The 13,673-nt window shown below is 34.9% G+C and overlaps 1 protein-coding gene across 2 annotated transcripts in view; it reads right to left on the bottom strand.

The window, feature by feature from the left end:
* The window catches only part of COL24A1 (collagen type XXIV alpha 1 chain), a 293,517-nt gene that overhangs the window by 239,156 nt on the left and 40,688 nt on the right, over positions 1-13,673 (bottom strand). For both annotated transcript variants that reach the window (XM_036446684.2, XM_045584381.1), the window contains exons 5-7: positions 13,191-13,244; positions 6,550-6,603; positions 2,261-2,314 (exon numbers count right to left, since the gene is read on the bottom strand). In XM_036446684.2, the coding sequence (XP_036302577.1) occupies positions 2,261-2,314; positions 6,550-6,603; positions 13,191-13,244 (162 nt within the window). The remainder of the gene's footprint in view (positions 1-2,260; positions 2,315-6,549; positions 6,604-13,190; positions 13,245-13,673) is intronic.

Genomic DNA, 13,673 nt, shown 5'->3' with positions numbered 1-13,673 from the left:
AAATCATAGTAAACCATGGATGTTTCATTTACCAGGAAGTAATTTAGTTTGTAAGTCCCTTCAACTAAATCTTCCCTAGAGAAAATTCAGCTACAGCTGATAATTGATAATATAGCAATATCCCTGATTTCTATAGGATCTATTTCTATGAGTTAACAATAAAAGCCCAGTTTTAAAAATCATATTGCAGAAAAAGGTGTCTGTGAAAGATGCACAATCCTCCCCCCACTTTGTTTAAATTAATGTTGTTTCATTTTACTAGATTTATAAAGAATAAACAAAAATATTCATAATGTTTTAAAATACTGATGGACAAGATCCATATATTATGTGCGGAGGGCTTTGGAAGCTAACATATTCTGCTTTAAGTGAATACAATTTCAAGTTTCAAATGATAATCTGCTTTAGTGGTTAACATTACTCTGTTAAAGCTTTCTTTATAAATATCCTCCTCTATATAATAATCATACAACTTTTACTTAGCATTTTTCCTTCTGGGTTGCTAATTTCATTAGCTATAGGCATAATCTAACCTCAGAAACTAATAATTAGTTTGTTTTTCTCTCATATGAAGTTATTATTTAGGGTGAAATAACTATACTTAATATCAAATGAACAATTAAGATAATTTCTGTATCATGAGATTTTCTTTGTTTGATGCCCTTCATCAGTACAATTTCCTCAGAGATATCCTTAGTGGTCAGAGGTATGCTAAGCAGCATTAATCAAGCAAATTCATGACTGTATATCATGACCAAGTCTGTCAGAAATGATCACTCTGCAGTTTCATGTCTCCATGGGAGCAACCAGCAACCTCAAAAAAGTTATCAGATTCTAATTACCATCTAGGATGAAGACTAGTCTGAGGACCATAAGAATAATGGTGTGTTGTTATGTGCTGTGGTCAGGGGAGGAAAACTATCCATGAGATCACAGCCTTTTTCATCATTTAACAATTCAGCTCTTAGCAGGGGTTTTGAAGAAAAACAAACAAGGTCAGGATCCTTTCCCAAACCAGATAAATAGCTGATGGTTAACATTTATTAAGGGCTTTCTATTTGTCTGGCAGTATAGTGTATGGATTATCTCATTCCACGTTCTTAAGAACTCCCTATGAAGTGGGTAGTATCATCTTCAAATCTTAAAGATGAGGCAACTAAAGCTTAGAGAGGTTAGGCAACCTACCCAAGGTTTACAGGAACCAGAAAATAGCAGATGGAATTTGAGCCAAGTAACCAGAGCCTGACTATCACCTCCAACACAAATCTCTCAAGAGGGAAGAAATATGACACACTAAAACACCAACACAGCTAATGATAATATGTATTTAGACATCCATATAATGTCAAATACTGCCCTCCGATATCCTGGGACTCTTAATAGTTTAGAAAGAAATGTTATGTCTTCCTTATCCCCTGTAGAAAATCAACAACTCAGTGTATTGAGGGGAAACAAGTTGAATATATACAAGAAAATGTACACAACATATTTTATGAAATGATTAGGATAGCTGTGTTAGATTTTCTTTTAACTTCAGAGAATGCTTAGTCATATAGGTGTGACTACCGTACTGTAGTAGCCATCCCCTATTCTCACTTCCACCCTTCCCATCAGGCTTCATGTTTGTATATATATCATGGCACAGAATATTATTACCTAGTAAAATAAGAACTCCTTAAAAAAAAAGCCAAATATATTACCTATAACCAAATGTAACTCCTTTGGACATATGAAACTTAAAAAGTGACTTCAAAATTTCAGAAGTGCCGAAACCGGTTTGGCTCAGCGGTAGAGAGTCGGTCTGCGGACTGAAAGGTCCCAGGTTCGATTCCGGTCAAGGGCATGTACATTGGTTGCGGCCACATCCCCGGTGGGGGGTGTGCAAGAGGCAGCTGGTCGATGTTTCTCTCTCATCAACGTTTCTACCTCTCTATCTCTCTCCCTTCTTCTCTGTAAAAAATCAATAAAATATATTTAAAATTTTTTTTTCAGAAGTATGTTCTTGCTTAATATATTTTAAAACATCTTCCATATTCTACCAGTGACATTCTCATCATTAACCGAAGGGTTTTATTTTCCTTTTCATTCAACCCTGGCTTTTGTGGGCACCACTTTCCTAGATTAAGACAGCATCCTAATTCCTACTGCTGAGAAAAGAAATTTAAAACATTGGCTTTAAGCTCAACTACCAAATGAGGTCCAGGAAAGAAAGAGCTCCTAGAGCCAGGACACCTTCTGTCAAAGTAAATCCGCATCTTACCTTATCACCTTGCACACCAGGGGGCCCCATTAATCCAGACAAGCCTTGATCACCCTAGGAACAAAACACAGAGGTTCAATGGCATAGAAGAGGATTGAAAATTAGAATTCCCTTGTGACAGGATTTCATCTTGGGCTTCAGGATCCTAACTGCATTCATTTCTGATCTTCACCATCTGACTCAAGTTCCACGTTGTTTCTGAGAACTTTTGACAGCTTTTCTGAAGCTCTAGGGGTCTTTTCATCCAATGCTGAAAACCTGGACTGTGCTTCCCAACCTCCGTGGTCCTGCACCTTTTTCTCTGATGTCCTTTTCTCTTGGAATGAACTTACCCCCGCAAATCCCACTGTTCCAAGGTTTACCGTGTTTTAAAAACTAAAGTTTACTTTAAAATTCTACAAGCACTTGATGTAGCATCTGTCCTGCTCTTTTGGGAAGGACCTACAGTCGGAGGGGTCTCCCAGGTGCAACCTTGTACCTCATAATGCGGGGCTGTGGAGAGCAGGGCTGCCTTTCTGGAGTTCCCCAGGAAAGGGGCACTTCCCCTGGCGGAACTGCAAGGACGCCTTCCCTGCAAAGGCACTACACTACTAAGGCGCAACTACGTGGAAAATGACCAGGAGAGCCCTGTGTTTGGCCCAACAGACCAAACTTCACCAATTAGGCCCTCGCTTCCCTCCTCCCCCAGCTCCCATGAGGGCTGCCAGCCCATCTTGGGGTAGTAAGGTTCATTTTAATGCACCTTCTCAATGATTTCAGGGGTGGAGTGGGGGGAAAAGCCTGTTAAAAAGGAATGGGGGGGAGGTGGTGGTAATATTATGCCTGTTTTCTCTAGGTCCACTTTTTCCTTACCTCCCTTGCTTTCCCTTTTCCACTGCAGCAATTTACTGGCAAAAGTTTGTATGTACTTATTTACATATATATGGTGTTTGAAGGAAAAAAGAATACTTAGGTAATCATCCAAATAAACCCCCTCTTGACTATTTATGCTCTGTTTAGTTTTTAGTGCATTGTCTATTTTAATATGTCATCAACTTAAGCAGTCAGAAAAGGATGTTTCTACTTATTAGCAATGGAGTGCTTTTCCACTTGTTCTAATATTCATTTTAATGCACCTTCTCAATGATTTCAGATGTCTTCCATTTGCAATAGGATGATACAGGTTTATTTTACATTTATTACTGTGATAGAGGAAACAGAAAACTGCTATAGGAAATAGGAGCTCATCTCCTACTAGCTCTAATCATGGGTGGATTACTTGATTCCCCTTCAAAGTTTTTCTATCTGAAAAATTAGAATAATATCTCACATGTCTTATGGGAAAGGAAAAATTACCATTATTTAAGCTATCTTTGCTTGCCATGAGATCCCAAAAGGACTTAAACACTTATCTATGCACTATGAGAGATATTCTTTAGTGGGTATTACATTCTGAAGGTCTAGCCCCTGCCTTGCTTTTATTGTTTCATTATTAACCAAATATTTATTGTAAAAATAGAATTCATTTCCCAATGCCCCTATACACCCACCGATTTAATATTTATATTTTATTTGTATTCATATTGTATGCATATTACTAATATCCTGACTTGAACCCAATTTAATGTAAATATATTTCTAAGAAGTTGTTTTTAAATTTTACCGTTTTAGAAATATATCTTAGTTTTCAAAGATGGATTTCACTTAAAGCTCAATGGTAACTTGCTATTAAATTCTATATCTTACTTTAGTTCTCCTTTTTAGTATTATCCACAATTAATATATAAGTGACTCAAAAAGTAAAAAAAAAAAAAAGAAAAGAAAAGAAAAGAAAAGAAAAGAAAAGAAAAGACTGACATACTTCCAAGACCCCACTTTCAGGCTGAATCAGTCTGTATTCTATATAAATACTGAACACATTCTGAGCCACAGTATATTTTGTACAGAGAAGCCACCTAAATTCTTACTTTGAGGACTTTATTTAATGCAGTGACCAAAACAGAGTGGAACTCATTTCTGAAATTTCAGTAAGAAATTAAATGTAGATATTTTAAAAGATAGCATTTTTATTTCTTGGACTGCATATTTTTCCTTGTAATAATTAAGGGATCAATTAAATTCCTACTCCCTTTCTAAAGTATTTAGATTCAGTGAACTCAGTTCCATTACAGCAATAAAGTCCTTAAGATTTTTTTTTCCCACTTTGAAATGTTTTATTGTTTTAACAATTTGGCCCAGATATCCTAAGCAGCAGTCAGCTCAACTGTCATTAAAATCTTCTCCAAACTTTACACATCATCACATTTGATAGCATTGTTTATACATAGAAAGAAAAGATAGGAGGTTAAGCTATTCTATCTATTTCTCTGCAATTTGTCATCTTAAAGTACATATCACTGGGACCTGTCATATCAATAGTTGTGGCTTTACTCATATCATACTCATAATATTTCATAAGGAGGGACTCTTTGCCATAAAGAAGCACCCTTCCAATACTATTGGCCCTTGATGTAATTTAATTCAGGTGCCACTGCAGCCACCAGGGGCACCTAAGTTTGCCCTAAGGCACTGTAACCATTCATTTGGGCTAATGTAACATATCACTCTGGGGGTGTTGTAAGCAGTAGTTTTTCATTTTCTCAAAATACCAGAAGTGAAACGTCTGAGATGAGAAAGTCCTTAAGATTTTAAATTATTACTTTTTTTTTACTTGTTAGTACTAGTATATCTGTAAAGTCCATTAATATGATGTGATATTTTTTAAGTTTAAAAGATTTTTGTAAGCCATGTAAAAGATCAGCTTTCAACCAGGAACCACCAAAGTATTCAGGGATTTAAAAGTTTGTGAATATATACCACATAAACATCAACATCCTTTAATTGTATCACATTCATCAAGTGCTTGTCTAAATAAAGATTCCAGATGTATTCCTTAAGACTCATTGTGTATTTATCTGCATTTGAAAGCAGTAAGCTCCTCCTAATAAAAATGTATTGCTATCTTTACTTTAAAACATTAGTTTCTTTTTACCTAAACTTGTGTGTGTGTGTGTGTGTGTATGTGTGTGTGTTCGAGAGCATTGTGATAAAATAAAAAGCATATTAGACTAAAAGTCAAATAACTCAGACATATCATTAACTCTGCATTTATTATCCATGAGATTAATTGCATAAATTCTCTGAATTCAACTGGAAACAAGATAATTATGATTACTGCACAATTTCTGTGAGATTTAAAATAAAAGTATATAGAACTATCCTACAAAAAGGTGTGAAATGGCACTGGAATTTATGTATTAGTAAGTACATGCATATAAACAGTAAAATTTTTGAGGTTAGGATCATAACTGGTTCTAATTTTTTGCCCCACTCATCCCTAATTTAGCTGGTAGTACAAGGGCAGTTCACTGTAGATACTAAAAAAAAATTAATGGTAAGATTGAGATTAATGATAATATTTACTTAATTCATCAAATATTTTTTCTTTATTATAATGCATCTATAGGCCCAGTGCATGAAATTCATGCATAGGGAGGGGGGTTCCTTCAGCCTGGCCTACTAAACTGGCAGTCAGGGAGGCTGTATGCACCAGTGACCATACTTTTCATACAGGTGAAAGGCATCTTGCTGTTATATGGGCAGCTACATTTTTTTGCCCTTATTTTAAAAAGTAGTACATAATGTGATCCTTCTGAGGCAGTAGTGCCATTTTCCCCATCTTCTGGGTGGAAAAACTGAAGCAGAGAGAAGTTAAGTAATTGGTTTTGTTACACAGTTGTAAGTGTCAGAATCAGGGCTGATCACAAAATGTGCAAACCAGAGTCCCTGCATTTCATCGCTGCATCATCCTGTTTTCTCAGTGTTAGAGTAGTATGCCAGGCTTTAATTTTTAAATCTAATAGACTGTTCTCAATATATAGGGTAGGGTCTCTAGGCCTGGCTGACGATCAGGGCCATCTTCGAGGTGACCAGCAGGTGGGACAATTGGGGGTGGTGGTCCCTGCTGGCACCCGTCTTGGCTGGCAGCTTGGTGCCACCTTCGGGGCAGCTCCACTCCCCCAATCGCCACTGCCCGTTGCCTCTCTCTCGGGGGCAAATGCTCAATGTAGGAGCTGCTCCTGACTGGTCAGTGCACATCATAGCAACCCATCATTCCAAAGGCCATTCTGCTGTCCAGTTGATTTGCATATTAGGGTTTTATTACATAGGACATCTTCCCTGTCTGATAAGTAAAGTCTCAAAAAAGATAAGATAATTTCTAAATGCTTGACATATATCACCATGATTTTATTTCAGGAATAAATAATTACCTTTTGTCCAGAGGTAGCCTGACCTGGGGAAAATCCTGGATCTCCTTTGGGGCCCTAGATAAAACAGTTATGAAACACTTGGTGAAGTATAGATTACATATATTACATGTCTTCATTTGTAGCAGAAGTTATACACATTATATGGTATTAAATTATTTTAAAGTGAGATGGGCATGAATTCTATATTTTTAATGTATATTTTTTTAAGCTTTATGCTTAAATGTTGAAAAAGATTCCTCAAAATTTCCCAGACATAGCTGATTTATTTACTAAAGTTATACTAATATTGAATCATCTTTCTTCAAGGGACCTATGTAAAGGTTCTATTAAACTTTCCATTTTTGTGACATATTGAGTTTAGTTACTATTTAAGCATTGATATAATAGTTACTTTCAGTAAAAGAAACCTGCTTATATAATTCATAAATTTTTAGCTATCATTTCAAGTTTAAATATTTTCTAAAATCTTGCAATATACATATATTACTTTTAGAATAAAAAATAAACCAAAAATACCTTTAATTGCCAAAATTGTTTTTATTCTGCTATAAAAATAGGTACTTTTTATACTCCAGTAATCTTTATCTTTTATGTTTTAAGAAAAATATGACATTACGTTTCAACCCAAGTTCTTGGTACAATGTTAATCTTTCTTATGATTACTTACCAAAGTACCTCATTTTCTAACTATTAAACACCTCATAAAATATGAGGCCATAATTGAGAGATTCTTTCTAATTCAAATTCTGATTTCATTACCATTCTCAACTAATCATGCTTTTCCATTCCTAGTGAGTTCTACATGCTACTTTAACTCTATGGGAAATAGGAAAATAGACACATCTTCTTTCACGGGCATGCTTTCCAATAGAACTAGAACTGACTGATGAAAGGACAACCAAAAGAAAAGTCATTCACATTCAACAGTAAGTCTTTTTCACTTTACAAATGAGAAATGAGTCTTCATTGGCAAAGAGGCCTATATTCTAGAGTTGAAGAATATTTTTAAAGAAAAGGTTATTTTCCAGGCTGACCTCTTCCCTTTCATCGCCATCACCACTTCCTCTCTAAGGCTATAATTTCAGATGACTGGTTACAAGATTATGGAATATGAGAAATGGCTTTAGTGATATCTCAGAATTTAAAAACTCAGCTCTTCATAAGAGAAAAAAGATAATATACTTAGAATGTGTTAGAGATATTAAGAGCTTATCTAATGAATCAAATTTTATAAAGAAGCAATCAGATCCAGAAAGATTAATTGAATTGGTTAAGATTGCTTGAAAAATTATTGGCAAACCAGATCACTTTTCTTTCTCATTATCACAATGTCTAGTAAATAAAAATATTATTTATTGATTTTAACATAGTTTAAGCTTCTATTATAACACCTAACCAACTGATTTGAGGTAAGAACTTAAGAAATAATAGCCCTTGAGAAATCTGAATATAATAAAATCCTTCGTAGCTGATGTTTTTACTTATACCAGTAAAACTCATGTTAAACATTCTTATTTTTAGGTCCTATCTGAATTTTCTATCATGTATCAACTTTCTTAATATCATTTTCATTTAGATTTCTTATATCTTTCACTAATTTGACATTTCATCCTCCATTTAAAAAATTTAAAAAGTGGGAAAGCCCTGACTCGTTTAGTTCAATGGTTAGAGCATCAGTCTGGGTTCATTTCCCAGTCAGGGGCTCATACTTGGGTTTCAGGCAAGTGTAGGAGGCAACCAACTGATGTGTTTTTCATACATCGATTTTTTTTTTCCCTGCCTCTCCCTCCCAACCCCCCAACCCCCATCCTTTTCACTCTCTAAAACTAATGGGAGAAAATATTCTTGGATGAAGATTAACAAACAACAACAAAAGAGTAGGAAAAGTAATTAAGCAATCAAAATTAGATTTAAAGGGAGAACTGTCTCTTACTCATAAGCTTTGTAGATTGGGCAACATATTTATAGAGCTACGTGTCAAATCTCTTTTATTACCACGCAAATAAGCTTGCGTATTTAATTAACTCGTGTTCTAGCACCAGAACTGCAAGTCAGCATGAAGTCAGCTTTGAACCTGGCCGGTTGTGGGTTAATCCTGGTATAAAATGCATGCAGCAAAGATTATGGAACATGCCAACTTCACCTAAAATGTCAAAGAAGTAGGGCATATTCTCTGCATTGAAGGAGAATGCTCCAAAATCACTTACTTACATAGTCCCTCATTTTCTATTAATTCTATAACTCTGGACACACTTTAAGTCACACTTGATTGACTTTCAAGACTTCCTTGGGATTAAATATAATGCTTATAAATTAATTAATCATAACTGACTTTGACCTACAGTACTGACTTCTCCTTACTACCACATGACTTTTGTTATAAAAGCTATATATCCTTTTGAGTGTGAATAAAAGAAAGTTGCCTGTACATTTTATAACTCAGAGGATCCCAAAGTCCCACATATCCCACCAAGCTGCTATAGAGTCTAAAATCCTCATTATCAGAGTAACTCCTTGGATTGTTATCGGCTCTCCAGAGGTCCCTCTGTCTAGGTAGGGGACCTCCCTAAGGTACCAGACTCACTAGCATGTTAGGACAGATTTATCAGATTATATGATGAAAAGAGCAGTGGGATTTGGAGTGAAAAGACTGGACAGGTCATTTAATCTTTCTGAAATTGAGATTAATCCCCTGTAAAAATAGTAGTAGTAGTACATACTAAATTAACATTTAGGATCAAATTCTCTATAGATTATAAAATATTAATGTTAAAAATATTATAAGACTAAAGACAATCATTAAAATAAATTTTATTTCCATCTTGAAAAACAGACAACATAACTCTTGAATGAATTTCTGATAAAGCTGCAAAGTTTCAGTGAAAAGAATTTCAATCTAAAAATTTCAGAGTATGGACGAGCTAAATTGTGAGAGTACCATAAAGGAAACACTAAGTAGCATGATCTTGAGGTAGCATTACCTGAATATTCTTAACTTTAACATTACTGATAACCACACAAGCTCCATAAGTATACTCTCTAACCAACACTTCCTATCTTTTTTTAGTTCACAGAGTGGCTAGAATTCAAGCAGAAAACCAAAGATCTTTTGGCTAATGGTGTCAGAGGACAGAGTATGGGACTCCCAGAATGACCATAAATTGAAGGAGAAATTCGAAGGAAGGAAGGAGGGAGAGAAGGGAAGAAGGAAGGCAGAGAAAGAAGAAGAGAGGGAGGGCAGTTTCCCCCCAAACCTGGATATAAACTCTCTTCAATTCTTGGCTGATCCTGACATGTGATAGATTCCAAAGAGCTCAGCAGAAAGCAAAAACCAGAAGGCTGAAAGAATTGAACATCAATTTCAGCAGCTGGCCACATTAGGGAAATAGTTTGGGGTTTGAGCCATATTACTTTAGCGGGACATGATAAATACCTTATAATCTTTAAAATAGCTTAATCAATACAGCATATTTCTATATTGTCTTAATGTATTTTCATTCATAAGAGCCACAAGAGTTATTTAACAAGTAGTAAATGTGGTATTTTCAGTAAAAGTTGCATATCTAATTGGCCTAGCCCTTTAATAAGTAGCTCCTCCAAGAAAAGAGAATTATTTTCTTAAGTATATGCACAAGCATTCTACCAAGTACTTTATGTGCTTCATATTATTTAACTGATGAGGTACCTTTTGATTCTAACAATTTTAATAAAACACATTAATTCTAATATGTTTGTGAAAAGGTTCCATAATGTGTCACACTTACCCTTTCAGTTAAACCTTTTCAGATTTGCAATTGCCTTAATTTGCTCTTTCTACAGATTCAGGTAACCTCCTTTGGAAATGGACAGAAGATTCCTTGTGTGAGTGGCAAGATGACTTTTTATACAATTTTCTTAAAGGTCAATAATCCTACCTATGTTATTCTTGCTAAACAATAACTGAGAAAAGAAAAATAAATGGAATTGTCTATATATTCTAAATTCTCCTATTTTTAAAAGGAACCTTTATTCCCTGAAGGAAAATCAATCCTGTGACTATAAGTCAAAATTTCTTGTCAAGAGCATGTAATCTGCTTTTCTTTCCTTGCCTTGTATAAATATTCTAAGAGGATTATAAAGTATAAAGCTTGACTGTTGCATTAATTCTGATTAGTGTAAAATTAAAGTTAAATATCTAGGAAAATTGGTTTTATAAAACCACGTACTGCAAGCTTTATCTCATGCCTTTAAAACAGAGTGGTAATTTTTAACACCTGTCACAAATCTAATGTTCAGTTATGTACAGTTAAAACTGTTTGGACTATTTTGGACATAATTATCATGTTTTAAAATTATTATATATGAATTTATTTTTAATATTTTAATATTCAGATTTATAAGATTAAGTCTCCAAGAGGTCTAAGTAGTTGCTTTAAAATTAAAAGTAGATTTTTAAAAATTCCTCTTATATGGATTCATAAAAATATTTTATTAGTGAATAACTATAGTCAAAATCATATCCACACTACTACTAGATAGAATATTGGAGAAAAAAACCCTGATATTCAAATTTTCATCTTCTGAGATCATTTAACCAAAGACACATATTCATACTGATCAATACTAAAAAATACACCATTTTTAACCTTGGGACAATCAAAATTTTTATTTGATACAAAGTTCTTTATCTTCTCAAATACTATCTTCTAAATATGTATTCACATTATAAGAAGTCAATTAAATGAAAAACTCTCCACTATATTTTCATCCCTCCTTACCCTATTCTCCATATTTATTATTTGTTTTGAATAACTAATTATACAATCCATGTGGAAATTGCCCTGGCCCACTTCTGCCTTCCTTCCTGTAGGCTGTTAGCAGGACTGTAAGTCCCGGGCACTTCAGACCTGTGGAGAAGCATGTGCTAGGCTTTTATAGCTACTTTAACCTTTGGCTAGTCTAAATATCTTTCAGTTCCTCACAGGAAGCTTGAAGGACGCAGGAATCACACATTACAAAGCAAACTTCTGGTTTCTTTAAGTTAGGGGTGTCGAACTCAATCAGAGAAGAGGCCAAAATCTAAAATCCAGCCTAAATCGCGGGCCGAATGGTTTACTGAACAGTCATAAACTGTCATTGTGATGGAAACGCAGCGAAGTGCAGTGATGACAGCGCGGTGCGGGCCACATTGCAAGGCCTGGCGGGACGGCTTTGGCCCGCGGGCCTTGTGTTTGACACATGTGCTTTAAGTCATCTGTCTTTCCTCCTGCTGCTACATCTTCAGCTTGAGTTCAAAGAGTCTTTTCCTCTTTGAGGCATTGTTATTGAACTAAAGAAAGTATTAGCAATGATGAGATGCTTTAGAAAATATGAATTTCAATTATCCTAGCTGTATGCTATTTTATTACTTATTAATAATAATCATTATACTCATGGCATGTTAATGTCATGGTAAGTGCTTTACTAACATTAATTTAATTTGCCTTCACTTCCATCCTATGAGGATGTACTATGATTTCCCCATTTTCATTTACTTATTCTTAATATTTTTATTTATTTTTTAGAAAGGGAAAGTTGAGAGGAAGAGAAAAACACTGGTGTAACAGCAAAACATTGATCTGCTGCCTCCTGCATGCCATACCCCCCAACCCCCCTTACAAAGAAAAAATCGAGCCCACAATCCGGGCATGTGCCCTGACTGGGAATTGAACCAGCAACATTTCAGTGCATGGACACTCCCAACTAAATGACCCACACTGGACAAGGCTTTCCAATATTATAGAAGAGGAAAGTGAAGCTTTAAAAAGGTAAGCAAGTGATTTGCTTCTATTATTCAAACCAAGAAAGCTATACCTTGAACCCAGATCTCTTGGACTCCAAAATCTATGTTCTTAACCCCTATTCTTTATGGTTACATGTATATTTCAGAGTGTTATCATTATTAAGCAGATAAATTATTAATGGCCTTAAAAAGAAATTTATTAAGTTACTGGCAACCAAGACTCTAATGTTTACATAATCCCATATGTTTTATGGGATTTATTTTATATACATATACATTTTACATATATAACATATAGTTAGATCTCTATCCCCATACCTCCTCTCAGGGTAACCAGCCTGAAATATTCCCTTTCTTCTATGCTCCTACTATTATCCTGATAGTAGTCTGATAGATAACAGTGTGATAGATAGGCTTTCAGGTTAGTTGTTTTCATAAAAATTCAATCACCTATCAAATTATCCTCACAGATCTTTTTTCAAGTAAAAATATTAGGAAGTATGGAACAGGGACATGAATGATATTTTATTTCTTCAGTATTTATTACCACATTAAAATGGCCTTGATTTAAGGTAAATCACTCAAATCCAAATCTGTAAATTTCAAAGGTTTCAACATATTGCCATCATATTTTGACAATAAAGACTTCGTAATGCCAAAGCAGGCCCATCCCTGACTTTATCACTAACAAGGTGAGTTCAAGTGCGGTGGGCCTTTGGAGGAATCTAGCTGTCTGCTAAACTAAGATAATCCTGTTAAAGAACCAAATATCATGCTCCGGACATAACAGAGATCCTCACTGTCCCAAGATTGTCTTTGAAAGTTAAGGACTATCTGTAATGTCAAGAAAATCATGTAATACTCACTAGTAATCACTCACCTTTGGACCTGGTAATCCAGGCAACCCAGGATTCCCATGTGGTCCTGGTATGCCCTGCAAATAGTAAGAGAGTCAGATTATGCTTATGATAAATCCAGATATAAACCAGATATAAATAACAGGCAGTGTTTATTCTAACATTCAAATAATATTACAAACTATAATTTTATTAAAATGAATATTTCATTTTTTTACAAAGTCTGTTATATTTTCTGAGAACTTGAATATTTTCGTCTGAACTACACTAATTATAGAAGTGTCCTTTCTATCTTTTGCTTCAGAACATTGCCTTGAGGTGTTTATCTCCCTCAGGTACCTACCCTATCTCTAGCCATATTGCTTAGAGCTATTTCTAAAAGCCCTGCAGAGTAAGAAGCCTAAAAATAACAAATTTCAATTGTTTTATTACTTTCCTCTCAACACATGTTAACTCTTTGTGCACCTAGGTTTTTGCTTGTGCTATTACATATGCCTTAAAGAGTT

The sequence above is a fragment of the Pipistrellus kuhlii genome, unplaced genomic scaffold, assembly GCF_014108245.1.
Source record: "Pipistrellus kuhlii isolate mPipKuh1 unplaced genomic scaffold, mPipKuh1.p scaffold_m20_p_2, whole genome shotgun sequence".
Lineage (NCBI taxonomy): Eukaryota > Metazoa > Chordata > Mammalia > Chiroptera > Vespertilionidae > Pipistrellus > Pipistrellus kuhlii.
This window is presented reverse-complemented; position numbering and strand designations above follow the sequence as displayed.